This window comes from Enoplosus armatus, chromosome 9, assembly GCF_043641665.1.
Source record: "Enoplosus armatus isolate fEnoArm2 chromosome 9, fEnoArm2.hap1, whole genome shotgun sequence".
Taxonomy (NCBI): Eukaryota; Metazoa; Chordata; class Actinopteri; order Centrarchiformes; family Enoplosidae; genus Enoplosus; species Enoplosus armatus.
In genome coordinates this window covers 19,981,454-20,003,251 of record NC_092188.1, presented here as the reverse complement: position 1 = coordinate 20,003,251, position 21,798 = coordinate 19,981,454, and the positions used below count along the sequence as shown (strand labels likewise).

Sequence of the window (21,798 nt, the reverse complement as noted above, 5' to 3'; positions counted from 1 at the left end):
CAGAGCACTCATAAAGAGAAGCTTTCATGTAGAAAAACAAAAAGCCTCTCGTCATTCGAATGATTATCAAATGGAAACTTGCAGACAATGTATGCACACCTTGTTACTCGTAACTTACCATCATCTAGGTACATCTGGTCCAGTTCCTGGGGCTCCTGTTTGACGGTGATGGCCATCGAAGGGGGGCTGGCATCCTCAGGTAACAGGCTGGGTGACCTGGCTGCTGCCTGAGCCTGACTGGGGCTGTAGGCCTGAATGAACGGGCTCTCCGCAGTTCCACCGGGAGTGGAAGGGTGGGATACCGGGGAGGATGAGGGACTGCTGTTGGCATAGATATGGTGATAACCATGGGGCCCTGGGCTGTTGAGGTGGTTGGGGCTGCCCTGGGAATGGAGCATCCCTAGGGATGAGCTCTGGTCTGGCGATGCTGGGTGGGTGAGGTTGGGGAGGCCAGGAGTCTCCTGGATGGAGGGCACCACGGGGCCTGGTGGTGCCGCATGGGTGGGGCTGTTGGGGAGGCACTTGCTGTATGCCACAGGGGACAGGTCATGCAGGGTGGGGCTGGAGCTGGGGGACGACGATGGCATGGCAGCATGGCGAGGCGGGCAGGGAGGGTAGCCACCAACCAGGCAGGCATCAGGATCGGCTACAGGCATGATGGGAGTGAGCCTGGGCTGGCTGTAATAGGGCTTTGAATGCATGGGCAGTCTCGCAGTCCCCAGAGAATCATATTCATCACTGGGTTCTGTCTTTATTATCGGCACTGGGGGGAAAAAAGTAGAAAGAAAGGTGGAAATATTAAAAAACGTGCAGGGAATCCACGTGGCGCAGTGAGTGCACGAGTGAGGCTGAGTGAAGCAGTGAGCAGGCACAACTGTGGCCACGATACCCTCCGTAATCCAAACAAACAACCACCAGTGGATATGGGCTCGGTGTCAACTCGGCTGAGCTCTCTAACAGAGAAACCCTCACGCCTCCCACCCGCCACCCCTCTTTACCACACCAGGAAAAAAAGCAAAAGAATAGGGGGGAAAGAAAAGTGGATGAGTCATCAGTGTGGAAAGCCACAGCTGGCTCTAATAATGAATAAGACCTATTTTCTTTGGACTCTCCACCAGCTCTGATATCCAATAAAAGACTACTTTAAAGCACTGGGCTGCTGCTGTTGCTCCTGCTCCTGCTGCTGCTGCTGCTCAAGGAGCCCGGGACCCATAGGTTTCCTCCGCACTCTAGAAGTAATTGTTTCTCTCAGGACCAAAAGATAGAAGGAGAGAGCGAAAAAAAGGAGATGATTTGATTTTGATTAGGCCGCCTGAGCTCCTTAAGAGGCTGCAGAGCTGTGCCTGTGGTTTCAGGAGCTTCAGGCCTCAGCTAATGCAGGAGAGTGCAGTGACCCCACTTGATCATCCTGCCTCCTCTCTTCAAATTTCTCATCCAGTGCAGACCGTCTGCCCTGTTTCCTGATTAGTTCTGACTGACAGGTGTCACATGCTTCCCGTTCACTGTCAAGGGCAGTTATTGAAAACAACTTCAAATTAATTAAAACATTCAAAACAGAACTACATGGCCTGGGTTGAGAGATGGAGAGGGATCAACATTAAAAGGCTCACTGGTGAGTTATTATATAAGTACACATGCACAGGCTGTGCCAGCACAAAACTAATAGGGCACTGTTAAGATACCCAGATGCATAGCAAAGGCTTCTGAGTCACAATGGACACACTGTTTCTATGTCTACACATTGTTAAAATGTGTTAATGGGTGTGGTGAGCGTTTGATGCCAGCCATTAAGAGGTTTTGGCTAAACTTGCTCCAAGTGACATTTACTCAAAGGCGTACAGATGTCAATATGAATAAGATGTCTGTCTGAACTGTGTGTTTGCGTTTGTCTACAATAGAACCTTTGAGTGATGGTAAAAGCAAAGGGTGCAATTGAAATGTATGAGGCGTTGTGTGTGTGTGAAAAGTAGGCTGTTTTTCAATGTGTTATTATTTATGTGGGAGTTGGATTTGAAAAGACATTAATCGCGCCTGTAGCCTCTGGGGTGCTGAGCTGTGATGCACTGATAACGCAGCAAGGAGCACATTTACGTCAACCCTGTCTGCTTCCAGAGCCCAGGGACCGGGCCTGGTGTCTGGGGGAGCATCGTAAGGCGAGTCCCATGATGCACGGGCCTCCTCTCCACAGCCTGGGGAATAACAAGCAAGTCACATGGTGTGCACTACATCCACATTCACTTCCCTCAGTGATTCTCTATCTCCTCCCTTGCCTTCTTCTGTGATGTGAAGGGATGGAACGGTGCCATGGAGCCAAGAGTGTGATGTCAGAGTTATCATGAGGAAATGTCACCACCAAATTTGATCATTTTCACTCTTTAGCTTCAGTTCAAGAAACACATTTTGACCTTTTGCCTAAAGAAATCGTTTTTCAGCGTCCCGTTAGAAAAAGTCATCGTTATCGTCAAGCTTGATGGATCCTGAAAACTGATATGTCAGATTTTCTTGCAACAGCTACACGAGCGAAAGTATTACAAAAGAAGTATTTTTTAGGATGTCATGGTTTTGAGGTTTTACTTGAAATATTCCAAAGGAAGTAAGAAGTTAAGCTTGAACTGACCGACGCATGTTTACCAGTCCATCTGGTTAGTGAAAACCAGGGGGATAAAAGAGGTAAATTGTCTGTTGTTAGTGAGTGTGGCTCTCTCTGGATGCCCTTCTTAAGATTAAACAAATCGAATGTAACAAGTCACAAGATTTCCTGCCTGTGACCATAACCAACATGAGAATTTAATTTAGGGAAATAGGGTGAATCAGCAGTAGCTCAGAAGGCATGGGATGCTGCTGTCCTTTGCAGCCCCCTTTTGTAAAGACAGGTGTGTTTTTAAAGAGGAGTTTGGTTTGTTGCAGCTTAAGGTTTTCATTCCCAGTGAAGGTCATTTGTCAACATTATTTTCCTGTATGCCTTCTGACTATGAGCAAGGCTGGCGAAATAGGAAATCAAATCACGTTGGACTAATGGCCTTTCTTTTAAAGTTTCAAACATTTTTTCCGAGGTTCCTCCCCCTCTGCCACAGTTATAAACAGTGGTCTCCCTCCAGCTTGATCCATCTGTGTGTCTCCTTTCCACTTTGTATGTGAGCTGAGAAAACAGATTCACCAGGCGAGTCCCAACTTCAGCTGGCTTTTATTTCCTCCCAACCTGTGGGTTATGGCCCACAGACAGTTGATGTTCTGCACATGGTTTTCACTCCGTCTTTGGCAGTTTCCTCTCTGTCTGCTCGTATTATACTGATCAGGCCCGATCTGGGTATTTTATTGAGCACTCGTTTCCTCTGAAGGGAATCAGGACATAGATGTGTGTCTGTGCTTGTGTCGGTGTATTTGATGAGGAAAGGCAAGCAAACAGGGATTATGTAGATTTGTAAATGATCTTCCGAGGGGGAGACCCTCTCTACTTGTATCCATCCGGCAAGCTGGTTTTAGGGACACAAAAGGTTCTGATTCTCATTTCCGATGCTTGTTGGCTGGGATAGGACATTATCATAACACTGCGAAAAAATTGGGGATTGTCTTGTTGCAGAAATGCTGAACTCATCTTGTTCTAACGGCACAAATCTGCAGTGACATTTAACATGGAGCAGGTGGTAGTTCATTAACTCAAAGGTACCTGGTGCACCATGTCCCACTGTGTAGGCAATCTGGTCACCCAGCATACTGTGGGCCGTGGTGCACCGTAGGTGAGTCTGACAAAGCCAGAAGCTGTAGACATTACAGAAACAGTTCAGTCTTTGTCCAATTTTTGGAAAAACATGACTGTGCAAATATTTACAAAAAAAAGAACAATGTGCGGTTCATCAACTTTTCCAATATGTGTCACAGAACATGTTTCTGACTTTCCCCTCTCCAACTCCAACCACAGACCAATGCAGCGGGGGGAGTCGGCACCCGTTTGCGTTAAGAATAGAACTTGATATTACAGAGGAATCTCCAAACGGCCTGTAAAAATAAAGGGGTTCCGAGAAGTTCTTTGCTTGAGCTTCGGCCATTGCCAGCACTCTTTTGGCGTTTGTTGTTTAATGTGGTTGGTGAAAACTGTTTCTTATTTGAAGAGCGACACGTCACGTCGCTACTCACGCAAGAATGATTGGAAGTGGGCTTGGAAAAAGTGGGGCTCATTCCGGGAGCCAGACAGGAACATGTATGTACATCTGAACATCACAGACAACCGCCTATGCTTGACAAGCAAACCACAAATGCTGCTGATGGTATATCTTTACAGCAAATGTCTTCTTGATCCATTGGCTGAAGGCAGCTTTACCTCATATATAACTCATGAGCAGCAAAAAATTGACATAACTGGCTTAACTGTTGTATGCTTTTTATGTATTTAACTTTAATTCATTAATTATTAAAATTAAAGCTTTTGGTTAAAGACATAAAGACACTGTGTGCTCTCTGACATACTACATAGTACCAATGACAAAGGAGGATGTTTCTGAATGACTCAAATCCTGTTTAAGCTTGACAATGCATTATTATGGCAACGTCTCAACAGGTCTACAACACCCCTCTACTCATATCACCGAGGCTTACCTTCGTCTGTCAACTAGTGCGAGTAAGAGCAGCTATGGTTCCGCTACAGACTGCATCTGATAATAATGTGAATTTCACGTGGGAGGCAGGACAAAGCTGCAATAATATAAAGATCTGATTACTTGTCTCAAACGATCAAGTCTCTATTGAAATGATATGTGCATAGTGAAACATTTTCTAATCTGATTAGTTCTTCAAGTGCAGGCATCGGTGTTCTGCCACAGTAGGTGCCAAACGCATCAGTTTCAAAGAATAACTAGATGGTCACATGACCTGAATGGAAAATAAAGGTGGTTTTCACTAGCATCTGTGTCCCAGAGCGTGTTTGCTTCATCCTTCCGCTGTTTCAAACAAGTCAGGCTATTTTCAGAGTTGGGTTTGCCTTTTTATAGAAGAGCAGACACCAGAGTGTGAAAGAAATGTTCTCTCTAAACAACGTCAGTGACCACAACTGTGCTTGAAGTGGGACAGCAGGCCGGAAGAGTCTTTTCAGACAAGCAAGCAAAAAAGTGTTGACAACAGTGTGTGTTAGTGTGTGGGTGTCCTCCTCCCCAGCCCACCCCGAGTACCTGGCCACAGTGTCGGTTATTCTCTCAGTGTTGACACACACACACACACACACACACACACACACACACACACACACACACACTGAAACCCTCAAAAGCAAACAGCTTCACTAGGATTTCCTCATTCTTTGTTGCTGTATTGAAACCGTGGATGTATTGCAGTCGTCATTGCCACAGAGGGTCTGTTTACACTGATTATAATGCAGTATTCTTTGTGAATGCCTTTCAGTCAGCGAGCACTGAGTAGTCACTTAAAAAAATAAATTTTTGCCATTGCATTTATATTGCTATCTACATTTCCAATTACAACTATGGTATTCAAACTCTGTAATGATACAATAGACTATAACACAGCCTTCAAATCTCATTGACACTGTATAGCAAGTGTCGGTTGTACAGCAAGTTGCGACTCTGCTGGCTGTGATGTAACTTCACCAGAGAAATTATGTTTTGGTGTCGCCCAGAGATTTCCTCATTGAAATGAGATTACTCCTGCACCCAGAGCAGTTCTGCCTCAGATGTTATCCAGCAAAGTTGTAACATTACACTTCATGTACCGCGGATTACCTCTTTGATGAAAGATGCGATGTTGTACGTTTTAATGCGTGTCTTCAAAAGTGTGGTAAATCTCAAAATAGAACGCAATAGCTTGTGATTCATGGTCTCTTTGGCTGTAACACTTGTGAGTTAATTGTGCTCCTTTGAGAAGACATTGGCCCTGCTTGTGTGGTCCACACTGTACTTGTGGTTTACTTGGCAGTGAAAGAGAGAACACAACAAGTCATCTTTTAATTAGAGCTGTGTTTATGCTCAGGGAAATGACTTAGAGAGGCATTGTGGAGGCTGATAAGCCTCTTCATCTCTCTCTCTCTTTCTCTCTCTCTCTCTTTCTCTGAAAGTACAGCATATGAAATGGATATGCTATATAAGGCCACAGTTTGACTGTCCCAAAGTGGTCCAGTTACCCATAATGCACTCATTATCATATAATCAGGCATCTCCAAATAGGGCCCTGCTCTACTTTCTCTCAGAGGCTCGTCCAAAATCCCAATCACTTATCTCCTGTGGTCATAAATACATCTGCTGATAATCTAAATGTCACATCTTATTAACAGATGTAGACTCAAAACACAATGCATGCTATCCCAGCAGCGTTAGACCCATTAGACACTGATCAATGAGAACAAGATACCATTGTTTTGATCTAATTGATTTCAACTGTTTATCAAGGTGGGGGGAGTGGGGGGGGGGGGGGGGGGGGGTGCTGGTTGGAGTCCCTAAACCAGGTACCAAGGTACTGAACTCCAGACTGCTTCACTAAAGCTGCTCAACAGGAAACATCAAAGGACCATGGCACTACAAACGGGAAGCATTGTGTTGCTGAAAAAAAGAGCAAACATGCTTTGTTAACTTTCTCTGGATACTTCAGACAAAACAACGGTATTCTACCCGGATGGCTGAAAGTGATACCAAAGCTGGTATTTCACCTGTGCCCATTGTGAAAAGTCAACAGCTCACAATGTAAATTTTGAGGCTGAACTCTTCTCTAAACTCTCAGCAATACATTCTTCAAATTCCAATGTGAAAGCCATCTATAAACACTGAGGCCAGGGACACATGATAAACACAGAGAGAGGTATTCCTGGGTTTTCAGGTTGCTACATGAATGACAGGGCAAAGCGCTGCCCGCTGAATGCATGTGTGTGTGTGTGTGTGTGTGTGTGTGTGTGCATGGATGTGTATTTGTGTGTTCATAGTTGTGTTGATGAATCGGGGGGGGGGGGGCACTGTGTGAGGTGGGGTGTGAAAGTCAGGTCGTCGGGGGGATTGACTTCTCTACATCAACAGCGCTCGGAGGCTCTGTCACTCAGCAGGTAGACCTCATCGCTGGGGAACGCGGTCTCACTACAGAATAAACACACCTCACATCTTCTGCTCTCGCTCACAGGCTGCGGCCCAACTGGTGCCAGGCGTCAAAAACGCAGACCGAAAATTGGACACAAATTTCACATGGCCTGTTGACGGCTGCGGTAAACTATAGTGGATGGATGTCAAGACCTGGAGAAATACTCTACGTGATGAATGTGTGTGCAGCTTGTGAAAAGCATACATGTCTTTCAGTGTCACTGGTAATAAAAAGGTGGGAAACATTTATGAGGATTACCATTAGGAGGCAGGTAGGTGAAGCGCTGGTATTGGCTCCTCTTCCTCTTGCCGTTGCAGACGTAGAAGTTGACCTGCACCGGGCTGGATATTCTCTGGTTCCTGTACGGCGGGATCTCCACAACAACAGTACTCTAAAATACAAATAAGACACAATAAGGTCACTTTTATGTGGTAAGACAGCTGCAGTTGTATTTACCCATCTGATTTGATGTCACTCTCCAGATGTAAGTTTGTAGTGCGACTTCCTGCAGCATATTAATCAACAGCTATGTTTATTTTGTAGCTGGCCTGCGTTTCAGGTACTGTTTCCAAGAGGCTGGACTGAGGACTGGTCTAAATGAGCTCGTCTGGACTGTGTAGACGCAGTAGTAGAGCTCATGAGGTTGGTCCAGTGCCCGTGTTTGTCTCTGAGGAAAACCCCAGGGCTGTAGCTTTGGTAGAGGTAGCTGCCTTATTTGTTTGCACAGCCATGCCTCCCTGTGGAGACGCTCGCCTGTCCCCCTCCCCCCAGGCCAACCTCGGCAAGTCTGGACGGATGTGAACTTTCGACTGCTTTCTCTCTGACAAGGGAACATGGAGAGAATTTGTCCGAGTGTTTGTGCCTAATTCCTGGGATGGCTGTCAGTCTCACAGGGGCTGAAAAAAGGCCAGAATGGGGCACTTTGACAGGAAGCAGGTTTTTGTAAGTCATCACTGTGGATGGAGGGGTGGTGGGGTTGGAGGTGAGGGGTCTGCATCCTCAGCCTCAGTCTGCCCTCCAGATGATGACAAAGAAAACATGCAGGTGGCTGATTGAGTGTGCTAAGTGTGTGTCCACATGGCTTTCCCTCTCCGTCCTTACCAATGAAAGTTAGCACGCTCTGGACGGCAATAAAAACACAGTCCGGCAGGCAGGCTGGAGCAATTTAATCTGGTGGCAGCTGACATAAGAAGAAGGCCAGTGCTCTCTTGCTGTCGCTCTCTACTTGTTTGTTGGATCTACAAATAAACACACTGCTGTATTTGTCTTTCATCGACCTCGCCTCCCCACACCGCCGCCCCCGGCCGAGCCTTGCACGCCCCGCTAATTTTCCAGCATCTGGGACTCCAGCCATAGCACATGAGCCAGCCCTGCAGGCCAATTAGACATCCAGTCCATATTTACCCTCCTGATGCAACCAAGTCATTTACCTTAGTGAAATAACAGCAACAACAAGGAGAAAAACACCCTCAAGTTGCAACATTTAGATGTGCGCGGACTATTTTAGACCCTGTGCAAGTGTAAATTGCCTCGTTTAGTTTACACAAAGAAGGGGGGGTGGGACACAGCTGATGAAAGGCATCAGCAATTCAAAACACACTGTCATCACCCACAAGCAAACAGGTTTTTCGCAGATCCTGTACTTGACTCTCCACACTGAAAGCAGATCTAACGAACCTCGGTGAAGTCTTAATTAACTCCAGAGCACGACTGGCTTTCCGTAGAACAACATTTGCTTCATTCCCTCTCTTGACGATTCCCTTTCGCTCTGTTTTATATTAACACAATCTGAATGTGTGCCTGAGCATCGGTAAAATGAGTGCGCTGGTTTATTTTCTCATTATGGCCTCTCATGAAAAGCAGCAGGTAAAAGCAGGGGTATAATCCACTCTTGGCTGCATGATGGCACAGACGAGGTGTTTAAGTCCAATTCACCGCCGCAAAACTTTGCTGTGAACTAAAGGTCTGGCTATGCTGGGAGGGCGGTGGCGTGAGTTTGTGTGTGTGTGTGTGTGTGTGTGTGTGTGTGTGTGTGTATGTGTGCGTGTTTATGCTTCTATTTTTTAATCCATGTGTTTTTGTTTGAGATGCAACAACAATATGACAGCCCCTGTTTACTCCGTGAGGGTACAGAGATTTTGTGAAAATTCCATTCAGGATTGCATGGGCTAATCATCATTGTCTATGTTGCAACTCGCAATGCCTTAGCACAGGTTACATCATTACAGGGGACAGATGAGTAGGAGACGAAGAGAGGAAAAGGAGAAAGTGTCAAGGGAGGGTGGGACTGAAGACAGACGGAGCATTTCCAGTGAGTCACGTCGCTGAGGTGCACTTACAGATTTGACGGAGTCCTTGTCAACTTTGGCCTCTGTCTCCCACAGATGATGCCCATCTATTGACAAAAGAATAACATACAATATTTAGTATGGCTCATAATGAACTGCATCATTATACAAACAAGATGGACCTCAAATGGGGGTGGCTATAATCTGCAGATATGAGATGTGTTTTTTGGGGGTGGGTTTGGGTATTTGGGGTTTTAGTGTTTGTCCAGTGTAGAGCTGAAACAATTAGTCGATTGAACAATCAGTCAATAATTTGACGAATGATTAATAGTAATTTATCAAGGAAAAGGCCCAAGAATATGCTGGTTTCAACTTCTCTTCATGTTTGAAAAATGACAACAAAACAAAGGGAAGATGTTATTTTAGGTTTTGGAAAATTGTGTGTGAGTATTTTTCACAATTGTATGACATTTTATACCATTAGTCAAAAGAATGATCATGAATTGAGCATGGAGTGTAGCCTTAAGTAAGGGAGTAACAACAGTGACAGTAACAAGTTTGTCGCTGTTTAATCTCTGATCTGCAGCTGGGACTGCCAGCTCGCTTATTCAGTCTCATCTCCATGAAGTTCTTCACTATTTTTGTCCCTTCATTAAATTCATGATTAGATAGTTTTCTTCTATTCTCCTCCCTTCTTTCTATTCTTAACTCTGCACTGTGAAAACCCAGCCGCTTTTGTTTGTTCTCTCTTTCTTCTCATCTCCATCTTGTTGTGGTGAGGAGGTTTCCCTTGCTGCCATGCAATAAAAGGCCTGTGAGCTACTGCAGCTGTTGGGAGCCTGCAGAAGCTCAGCACACATTCTTTGGGTTTTCTCTGTGATTTCATGCCACACCTTAGCGAAACAGACGCTCTGGGCTCTGCTATGGCAATCAGCACCGACCACAGTGCCATTTTTCTTTCTTTTTTCCCCCTAGAACCGATGGCTCGTTAGGGCTGTCAGAAATAGAAGTGACACAGAACAGCCTTTGTGTCAGTGGCACACCATGTGAGGCAATAGCATGGGCACTGTGGCACTGCTACTGCACGTTAGCAGGGGTAGGTAGCAGCTGTGCCTTTATGGATACGGCAATACAGTCACTGCTGAAACGCAGCGTCTGGGACAGGAAGCCATCAGATAAGATAATCAGAGTCAGTTTCCAAATAACTGATAGTAGAAGTCCAGCAGCTCTGGAGGATGTAAAAGCCTTGTTTTTTTCCCAAAGCATTATGTTTTTCACATCATGCAGTGAGTGAAAGAATAAAGGATCCCCGTCACGGTTGGCTTATTATTGGTGAGCTGTGGCAGTGGGGGCGGGTGGTCAGCTTTATAATTCAGAGAGTGAACATCAGTAGATATCTCTTTCCAAAATGGCCATATTAAAAGTCAGGGAAAGAGAAAAACAGACGGTGAACAGATCAGATAAGGCTTTTCTATTTGAACTGGGGGAAATAAGAGTTGCATATGGAGAAATGTGCCTCGCTGTAATGGAGATGATGTGGATGGCTGGGGAATAGAAGCCGGCTGATCCGCCTATAGGGCTGCCATAGGGCACAGCAGTGACACTGTGCATGTGGCAGGCGATTGAGATGCTCAAAAAAGAATGAGGCACACGTAATGCTGTGAAGTGGCTGAGGGTATGGAAGGGCAATTAGAGTGAGCACAGACAGGGAGAAGGTCAGAGAAAGGGAGAGAGACAGAGACAAACAGAGATGAGCGTTCCTCATGTTACGTCTAGGGGAACCAAGAGGGAATCTCACCCGCCTCCGCTCTGGGAGACACTCCAAGAGGGAAACCTTAGACTACGACGTCAACCCCAGCCTCCTCTAGTAAACATGTTATTCAAACTTTTCTTCCTCTTTTTCTCTCTCTACCTTCCTACTGATCTTTTCTCTCACCTTTTCATACCTCTCAGTCCCTTTGCTCGTCCAAACTTTTTAATGATTGCTCCATCAGACCTTAGCAAATCTAAAGCTGAGACTGACTTGGGACGGGGCCACATGTGGCATACCTTTGCGAGTCAGAGAGTGCTGTACGACTGATAACCGCAGAACTTTCCATTCACTCCGTCTTCCCTGCAACATCTGCAAAATGCTTCTGTTCCCGACAACACCTCCTCCCTCACGCAGCCTCCACCCACGCGTAATGCACACACACACACACACAGATGCAGACACATGCACACATGCAGCCACAGTATCCTCTAGCTTTGTTCCTAGCCTTCAACTTGAATGATACAAGGGGGAAGCACAAAACAATAGGTGGTATAGGACCTGCGCATGGAGAAGTCTTGGTATAATCCAGTCGCATTTAAACAGAGGAATGAATGGACACATGCAAGCCCACAGACAAATAGAAACACACACTTATTCTTAGGCTTTGTGCTTGAAGGTGAACCAACCGTCTGTCTATTGCTCGTCATGACTCACTTGTGGAAATGGGATCCATAAAGACTAACACCAACACAGGCAAGCAGGACAACACACTCATTCATCAGGCATGTAGGGTGAGGCTTCTTGGAGTCATCTCTTCTTCAATTCTTGCCAACACATAAAGTTGTGAACATGGGGACAACACGGCTACAGGGTTGCTGTTGTAGTTAATTTCAAACAAACAAATCCAAATCTATATTGACTGAATGCCAACTATATTTTTAAACAAAAAATACAAACTAACTTTTTTTTTTTTTTACAAAACCACAAATAGCTAAGTAATGACGTCTTTGTCCTCACAATGACCTTACAGGTTTGGGCTTTCCAGACGTGATTTTTCCTTCAAATAAGTGTTGTGTTGTGCTCAACAACTTCCACTGACCAAAGACAGTTCTCTTTAGTATTTTTGAGAATGGAAAATATGATTCACATGCTTAATTGTGGAGGATGTCTTGTGAAACAACCCAGACGCATTTTGCAGCTATGCCTCTCTTTTTCTCTCTTTCCTGTTTACATACATCAAGTTTATTTTCCGTTTTAGCACCACTCTGCTGCTACATGGACTGAAAATGCGTCAGGGATTTAACGCATATTTTCATGGCAATTACCTTGTTGTCCAATGAGGAGCAAAGCCAAAAATACCAAAGGGGTTCCCCCATGACTGATCCCAGAGGTACAGCTGCTTTCCTCTCTGAAGCACCTGACCTCTGCCAATCTGAGCACTGATGAAACTGGAGAAATGTGGGTCTGCTTTAGATTGAGAGGCTTCTGTGTAAATTATGTCCTGACAGTAGATTTGTGATAGGTTTATAGTCAGGAAGTGAGTTATTCTTGGTGTATAACAGGAAAAGCGTGAGCTGCCTTGACCTGTGGGTGCAGGCTGAGGAGGATGGCGGCCAGTAGAGTCAGATTTGATCCTTTTGTCAAGACACCAGCTGTGTAGCTGAAAATGATCTAAAGACTGAGAGGGATGGCTGGAAGATCATCCGGATTTTTACATTTGTATAATATTTGCTTTTACAAGGAAGACATCAAGGTTGGTTGCTCTCCATGGCGTGTTGCACAGTATACCACAGCCTGGGGAGGGTCACAGCAATACCATTACTTACAAACCCTCAAACTGAATGTATGGTGAAGAGGAGTGCAGGAAGATGCTGTTTGGTATTTGTACAGAGTCACTTTAACTAGTTGCAGACAAATGGGACCCATGCACCCATGCAAACATACATTTCATCAAGATAAATCACAATTCTTACATGGAGGGGCATTCCCTTGCCCCAGAAAGGGCGATGAAAACAATTGTCTCTCTGTGATTTGAACCACTTATCTGGCAACAACATGTTGAGACCAGCCTGAAGAAAGGGTGGAGGCCACAGGACAATCTAGACATCTTTCAGCTATGATAGTGATAAAATCCAACTGATTCCTTTGATGAATAGATGTGCCCAAAGCAGAGAAAGACATCTTAACGAGCCGGGAGGCTTTGAGGGTGAGAGACCAACTTTCAGATCCTTTTCACATATGCTCCACCCTATAACCGGACAGGACCCTATAGGTTTAACTTTGCATCTCCCAGATCGATACAGGCTCACTTAGCCTAATTAATCTCACTGAAGGGGGCAGTGATGCCCCCTACAATACTGTATGTTATGGTTCACTCTTTTTGAGGACTGACACAGAATGTCCCATAGGTGCAGCCTTAGATATGCAGTAGTTAATGCATGCCTCATTTTATGGTGGGTGGCAAAGCAGCAGGAGGGGTTGAACGACTCCAGCTCTGTTAGAGGGCTCCTCTTTGAACAACAATTATTATACACAATCATTGATTTTGGTGCAGTATGCCATCCTAATTAGACAGGATACTATAACTCATACCTCTCTAATCTCTTGCCTGAAGCAGGGGTGGAGGCTGACCTTACGCTGCCATGGTGCCAGAACCATGAGCCAAGATTATGCAGGTTATCCTAGCCTACAGCCAAAGGGTAGTCTAGACATCCCGCTAGAAGTACAATACATCGACCGATTTGCTGGTGTTTAGACTTGCCCAAGCTAGAAGTGTTCAACGAAGTATAAACAGTCTTTGAATGAAGTCTTAACAGTACAGATCACAGTCTGCAAGGCTTGTGTTTCTTGAATTATAAATATAAATATTTCAGCCTGTTGCTGAGGAGTTTCCACATGACAAGAGAAATAGCCTAAGGGTATTGTTGTGGACCATGCTGTCCTAATGTTACAGATTAGACTGTAGCTCACAATTTCTCTTAGTCTTGGCTGTGAGCTCGACCAGCCTGAAGCAGAGGTGGAGAAGACCAGACTTCTCCCTGCTGCAGCCCAGGCTGTGTGGTGCTGCCGAGCTCTAGGCAACGCTCCAATCCCACCAGATGTAAAAACTATCCAGCTCACCAGGGAATTCCCTTACCTCCCCTCTGAGTCAGAGTACAGGCTTTCCCCAGCTCTCTCTCTCTCTCTCTCTCTCTCTGTTTGTCTGTCTGTCTGTCTCTCTCTCTCTCTCTCTCTCTCTCTCTCTCTCTCTCTCTATTTTCCCTACCGCTAGCACTCATTCCCTCCATGGAAAGCAAGGCAAGCCAGAACACACACTGCAATAGGTGCGACAGGTATGTCCTCCTACTCCGATGCCAAAAGAACGGTTTGGGCAAACTGAAATACTGACACACACACACAATAAGAATAACAGTAAAACTGAAGTAAGCACAACAATGCAAAAGAAGATGGAAAGTTTCACAAAAGCTCACATTGCAGCTATGTGAAGGGTACGACTCTCCACTGCAGAGGAAAAATAATGATAAGGCCTATTAAAAACAAATGAAAAGAATGTTTACATTGCAGTAGAAACAAAAACATGGACTTGGTTCTTGGTGATTATATTCTATGATTTCTATGATTCTATGATTATGCTCTTAACCTGTGGTCTGTGATGAGCAACACATCTAGTACGAGCAGTTATACACTGAAGTAATAAAACATACATAAAACCTTTTTCTGGGAACTGTAGAAGTTGACACTTGGCATTCATTCACCAAACAAGAGTCAACATCATATATTCATGTGTATGTATATATATATATATATTTATACATATATGCTCTGATGTCTCAGTCGGTCGCAAGTATGATTTCTAAGGAAGTCCTGTCTTATTCTGCCTCCCCTCTTCATCTCCTCTTCCTCCTCGCTCCCTCTTCTCTGTACCTACCCTCTGAGGGTCTTGTCTTTTCCGTTTCACCCCTCTACAGGGAATCCCTCGCGGATGACTCACTGAAAACACTTCCTACTGAACAACGCAAACAGGCCCGCAGGCTAGCAGCGATGGTGCACACACATGTACACAACAACAAACACACACATGCACATGCAGTGGGTGCACAGAGTTTGCATCAGTTATCCTGTGGGTGACGAAGTGGAGCAGTGGGGACGGACGTGGCATTTGAAAAGAAGAAGTAATTATTTTTCAAGGCGCATTAAGGTCTCCCGCAGTGGCAACAGCTATGAGCTCTGCTCATTTGCTACTGGGAGCCTCTCAGGGGGGGACAGACAGACAATCAAAACAACATAGAGAGGAAGAGAGGGAGATTAAAGTGGCAGCGAAAACTATGATTTAATATTACAACAATTGAAAAGAATACATATATGAAGGTTTTTAGAAGTTCCCACCAAACTGAACAATCTGTCCTTGAAAGATCATTTGCACTGGTGCAACATGTAACTATTAAAGCACTCACCACTGCATGTTCACACCACAAATGCTAATATTAGGCATATCAATAAAGTAGACCTCACTTTAAAAAAAGAAAGAAAGAACTTTTTAAATATTCAACTTAAAATTTTAACCACTTTTACCGAAGTTTATCATTCGCCTTTTCATGTATGTATATGTATCATCTGGTTACTTAATGTTAATAAATGTGACAATCGTTTTTTTTTACTGTTAAGCTAATGCCAGTGGCCGGGTCTGTAAAACAAGTGTAAACTAAAGTGGTAACACAGAGCAACAGTGTAAATAATTGGCCAAGGAGTAGTGGATGCTTTTGGTGTCTCTGTTCTCATCACTTAACTGGAAACTGTTAATGGGACAATATCTCAAATGTTGATGTCATCCATTATTTAAGAGTTCAGTAATGAATTGATAACTGCTGGCAATTCAAAAACAGGCATCTGGGTTGTGCAAAAAGCAGCTACATCTTTGCGTGAAAGCAAATGGAAACAGTTAAAGAAATACATGCATTTGTGATTTATGGCTGTCTCATTTGTGCTAATAGGCTTTTGTGCTGTGTGTGATCTCCCTCTGACTCAACTTGGATGAATTTAACTGTATATAATTATTCACACAAGTTGGATTGGGACACTCAAAAACCGTCTGTTGCTCCTTAGGATTTGTGGAATTTTCTGGAAGGTGTTTATTGGAGTCAATTTTGGAAAGTGAGCAGCCGTCCTGACCTTTGATGGCATCAACAGTAATGGCTGTCACCACTGTGGCAAAAGCAGTGATTGGTGTTGTGCTGCACAAAGAGCTCGGCTGTACGTGCGCATGTGCGTGTCCCACTGTGTGTGTAAGCACTGTGTGTGTAATTATTGCGGTGCGATGCTCTGTATTTCATGGGTGCATTTAGTCATGAACTTTTCCAGAGGAAAATAAAACCAAAGTTATAGAATAAATCTGTAATATAATTATAATTTTATTGGTTTCTTTTTTTCCTCATCCCAGTTTGGTCCTTCTAAATCAACAATCAGAAAATTTCAAAGTCTGAGAACCTTCATGAAACAGCAGGATTCTCTGATTAAAATGCCAAAAGACAATATTTTGCAGTATATTTGGGACATAAGTACTTTTCCACACTCATACTTGCTCATAGATAGTTGCCATTAGTGAGTGATGCGTGTGTTCCTGTGTCTGCATGTGTGTAGAGTGTGTAGGTCTGTCTGTAATGGGCTTTTTGACTTAGGAGACCCTGGAAGTGGTGGGTCATTAAAGTTTACATAAAAGCAGACTAAGTAGCAGACAGACAACCTCTCTTTCAATCTCTCTCTCTCTCCTTCTCAACACCACAGAGACGGAAAACAAACCACTGAAATGTCGATGGCAGGCACGAGTGTGGGGATCCCGCTAGAGCAGAGCTCCACACCGGCTAATGTCTTTAACGGGTATCGAGGATAGAGGTAAGAAGAATGGAGGATAAGGGGGGGTGAAAAGAGAGAAAAGGAGCAAACTGAGAACCCAAGGTAGACAGAGAGGGGGTTAAAAAAGGGAAATACAACCCAAAAGGGGTCATGAGTCTCAAATAGCAGAGGGTGGAGAGGCTAAGGTGTTGTGTATGTATGGGCTTTCCTCTCCAGGGGATCCCCCTCCATGACTAAGTAAAGCCAGGAGGAGGGAGACCCCATATTATCAAGTTCATCCACCTCCCCTCACCCCATGTCATCCCTTAACCCCTAAGGTGCTTAAGAGTACTCACACAGGGTGAGGCGAGGTAGGGAGGCAGGAGTGTAGAGAAGAGCAAGACATTTTGTTGTGCTTGTCTTCCTTTTTTAAGTCTTTTTTTTTTTCAGGCCTTTTTTTTTTTTTATAAATTTGGGGAAAATTGAGCATTGATTCAAGCCAGTTTTTTCCCTCCCACTTCTGAGAAGTTTGAGTGAGCTTAGTTCAAGCAGCGATGAAGGGTTCACGCATTTGCTACTGATTAAGGCTACGTATTCAGTAGTTTTCGAACCAAATGTTGCCTTCTCGCCTGAGTCACCTGGTGGCCCACAGGGGACTGTTCGTGCACTCAAGCATACAGAGTTGAAATGTGATTTGGGAGAACTGGAAAGCGAGTCCCATTTTCCTTTGTACTGTACACACTATGATGATTTAAGAATGTCAATTTTCCATGAAATGGTTCGACAAGTATTTCGTCTGATTTACTCCAGGAACTTATACTACATTTTTTTGTCAGTGATATTTAAATTTTGCTGTAGACAATGAAAGATTTGATTGTGAAAGTTGTTCGAGTTGGGTTTCTTTACTTTTGGACTTTTGTGTAGTTTTGTTTTGTTGGACATAGTTATATGCATGACACAATAATAAAAACTTCATTCATTCATCCATTGATGCATTTAAAGAAGGTTATCTTCTGCTATTAGGGGTATGTTTTGTGTGTCTTTTAAATTCACTATCCTGATTAAAAACCTCTTGGTGACTTTGGTCTAGGAAGGGAAAAAAGTGTAGTTGATGTGAAAGGGTGGTGCATATTTTTGTGTGTAACTTGGGGTTTCTTAACCAAAATCATCACCACAAATTATAAAATCTATGATTAATGGGTCTCTCATCCTTCCTCACTGCTCATCATCATCATCATCATATGCAGCAGCACTGTGTTTCAACAGACGTCAGAGGTATCACTGTGCTTGACCTTTGCTTTGATTTAGTGGGTGCAATCAAGGAAATGATCATTCACTTGCAAACTTGATCAGTAGTGTTTTTACCATTGCTCCCTCCCACACAGGAAGGAAACACATGGCCGAAAAATCTGGACAAAAAAAAAAAAAAGGAAAAGCCTCTTAACCATGAGTCAGTGACGTGCAGCCGGGGTGAGCATCTGCTAGAATGGGTAGAAGGGGGAGCTACAGAAGTGAAAGTAAGCGAGAGGGTTAAATGTCAAAAGCAAGGGAGTCTGGGAGGGAGAGACGGAGAAGGAGAGAGGGAAAGTAAGAGAAAGAGACGTTGCACATGCCCTGGTTGTGATTCATTCCTTTACTTGTGGCGAGAGCACCAGTGAACAGGCAATGGAAACTTCAGCAAATGTAAATACGCTTTGGTTAAAAATATAGTGGCTTAATGCACACCACATGTGGCTCTCTGGCAAGGCCTGCTCTATTTTGACGGGAGGAGAGGCTGAGGAAACGCGACGGAGGCAGGGAGGGAGAGAGACATTTGAAAGAGATATTAAGAGGGGAAATTGAGAGGCAGTAAACATGGCCTGGTGATGGCAGCTTACCCTGGGCCTTCTCCACAAACACCACCTTGGAGTCAGGGAGGAAGTTGAGGCCACTCAGGAGCATCATTTTGCCTCCCGTGGCAGGGTAGCTGTCCACACTCTGCTTCTCCACCAAGGGAAGCTCCTGAGCCGAGCGCTGGGCTGTTGGAGGGGAACACACACACACATTTCAGTACAGTGCGTGAGCCCACATAAGCTCACTCGCCTTCCACTCCAAGAAGCACAAGCCCAGCACAAAGCCAGTAAAACAGCAGTTCTTGGTTAGAGAAACAGGCTTATCAACTTTATTATGATGATTTCATGACCCCTAGCTAAGAGGTTTTCAGCCAACAGCTGCTCTTTAAATGACATCGAAAAAGGCGGACAACTGATCAAAACAATGTTTTCCTAGTCATATCTTTAGTCATTATTTTCCATCAAGTAGCCTACAGCCAACCACCTGTCCCTGCTTTCTATAAATGTGGCTGGCTAGTCACCTTTAGCCTCTGGGATTTGGCGACCAGATTCACAGCCAGAGACACATATATTTATTATCACATAGCTGTGCATTTCATCTATCGCATTGCATCATTTTACTTAGAATAGCAGAAGAAATCATAATTTCACTAAATAATGCTTCTCTGTAATGATGAACCAACTCGGATTAACATCCACTTTGGACCATAAACTATGATGCCAGCTCCGTCTCACCATCAAACTTTAATTGGCTTCCTTGGGTGCAAATAACATCACACCTATATACACAAATGAACGACAAAGAAACAGAGGTTTCTTTCAATGTGCTCATTCAACCGTGCCAAAGCTGGGGCTGGCAAATGACCTTTGTGGAACCTGTGCTAATGGGGTAGTCTTACCACAATAACTTGCATTCCGTCATAAAACGTGAATTGAGATAGATAACACGTGTGTCTGGCATCATGTACAATGCATCTATTGCCTTGGCAAATTGCTTTGATCCTATAAACTTATTGGGTGCAGAAGCACTGAATCTGCTCCAGCAGGTAATAAAATAGTAGCTCAGTTTATTGGATTACAACAATAGATGCCACCTTTTGCTTAAGGGGAAAGCCAAGAGAAAAGGCATGCCAGCGTGTGAGTTCATTTCTGTGCGTCAGTGTGTGTGTTTGACTTACAGCATTCAATTGGGTTCGAAGTAGTCTGCAGGGACACTGTCCTTCCGTTTGGCTGGTTGATGTGCACTCGGAACACCAGTCTCACCCGTGTGTTTTTACGCCCGATGTCTGTTTCGCCTTTGCGGAGCTCAATGTCCGAATTACGTAGCTTCAGGATCCCTGCGCAATCAATTCTGGGACAGAAGCATGGCAGGGCAAAATTTAACACCATATTTCAAAGATGACTTAAAATATACAAGATGATGGGATGTTGTTTTGTATTTTTTGGTTTCAAGGTAGAAACAAAGCTATTTCAAGAAAGCATCAATCTCTGCTTTTTCTGCTATTACACAGCGCATAATCACACAGGTTACTTCCTACAGAATATTTTCTACTGAAAGCACTGAATGGGTAATTGCTGAAATGGGAGCACATTAGATTCCTTGACTCTGGCTGTTTTAAACTGAGACATTGAGCAGAGTTGCTGCGCATTTAGACCAGCAGTGAAGTCCCCGCTGGTGTTACAGATCATGCACTGGAAGTTCACTGGAGCATGACCGTGTCATTATTAATCCAGCATGTCATCAAAAAGTCTGAGTTGGACATTAATGACTTCACATCACAGTTTTAAAGGGTCACGGTGGTCCAAGAATTAGCAGTTCTCTGGAGGAATCCTCTGGACTGAGCACACAAGCTCCCATCAGCTGCAGTCAGAATACACAAAGTCACTTTATTGCTATCCGAGTGCACCAAGTCTGTCCAGTCCCCTCGCACCATTGAAGCCTTACACTTCATACGTTCAGGGTTTAAACCTCCGTTAATCATTGCCACGTGTAGCAGTAGACCCTATACTGAGCTGTCTGCGTTTATTTATTTATTTAATTTCACTATTTGGGAGGTAAAGGGGTGAATTTTCTTTCTCTTTTCTTAGTGGAAAAAAGGCATTCATTTTCAGACATGGCCTTTCATGGATTTAAATAAAACTAGTGTGGCTGGTAAAAAAAAGTGAGGGAATACGAATGGGATATGGTTTGGCATTTCAGTTATTTTACATGGTAAAATGTGGGCACTATTCCTGGAACATGGTAAATGTCAGGTTGTTATACTGAGCCATTTCTCCCCCTGACTTTGGTTTGGACAATTTGAATAACAAATAATATGTAACGCTGACTATCCTGTCCTTATCAGCTTGTTTGTGGACGAGTTTTGATGGTCAGATCAAGGAAATGTTTAGACTAGGTAAAAGTATTCTATGTCAGCAATGTTTATGATGTGCTTTGGATTTGCAGAGGGGACTGTACTACTTTAAGTGAAGCTGCCTTGTGTGTATGAGGTGAATTTTCACAGAACAGGAAAGAAAGACAGATTGAAACTGTCTGAAGGTTTGACTGCTGTTCTCCGCTGTCTGCATCCCACACAGCGAGCAAATGATTGCTGGCACGAGAGCAGAGAGATGGATGCTGCGTTATCAAGACGACTCAGCTCAGTGGAAAGAGACAGTTAAAGTCTTCCCTTCGTCTTTGACCTTTCAGATAGTCGGCGGAGAGAGAGAGAGAAAGAGAGAGAGAGAGAGAACTTCCACTCCTTGTCCTTTAGCATGTGTGCTGACGACAAAGGGGAACAGAAAATTCCTCTTTGAATATTTTGAATAATATCATATTCATCCTAAGGGACACATTAAGTCAAGTCAATTTAGGGGCGCCCCTAAATATGATACAATATGAGGGATATTGCGGTATTGTTGGAAATGATATTGTAAGGCAGTACGAATGTTAAAATCATCCATGCCCAACCAAAAGAGGCCACTGTCCAGTCAGGAAACTCTTATGTCCTATAAATATTATGACGCAGTTCTTCATAATCCCCCGCAT

At 44.2% G+C, this 21,798-nt stretch overlaps 1 protein-coding gene across 2 annotated transcripts in view; it reads right to left on the bottom strand.

Moving 5' to 3' along the window:
* The window catches only part of LOC139290372 (nuclear factor of activated T-cells, cytoplasmic 1-like), a 56,561-nt gene that overhangs the window by 18,091 nt on the left and 16,672 nt on the right, over nucleotides 1-21,798 (bottom strand). For both annotated transcript variants that reach the window (XM_070912135.1, XM_070912134.1), the window contains exons 5-9: nucleotides 19,949-20,121; nucleotides 18,816-18,956; nucleotides 9,408-9,463; nucleotides 7,327-7,459; nucleotides 119-763 (exon numbers count right to left, since the gene is read on the bottom strand). In XM_070912135.1, coding sequence (XP_070768236.1) covers nucleotides 119-763; nucleotides 7,327-7,459; nucleotides 9,408-9,463; nucleotides 18,816-18,956; nucleotides 19,949-20,121 — 1,148 coding nt within the window. The remainder of the gene's footprint in view (nucleotides 1-118; nucleotides 764-7,326; nucleotides 7,460-9,407; nucleotides 9,464-18,815; nucleotides 18,957-19,948; nucleotides 20,122-21,798) is intronic.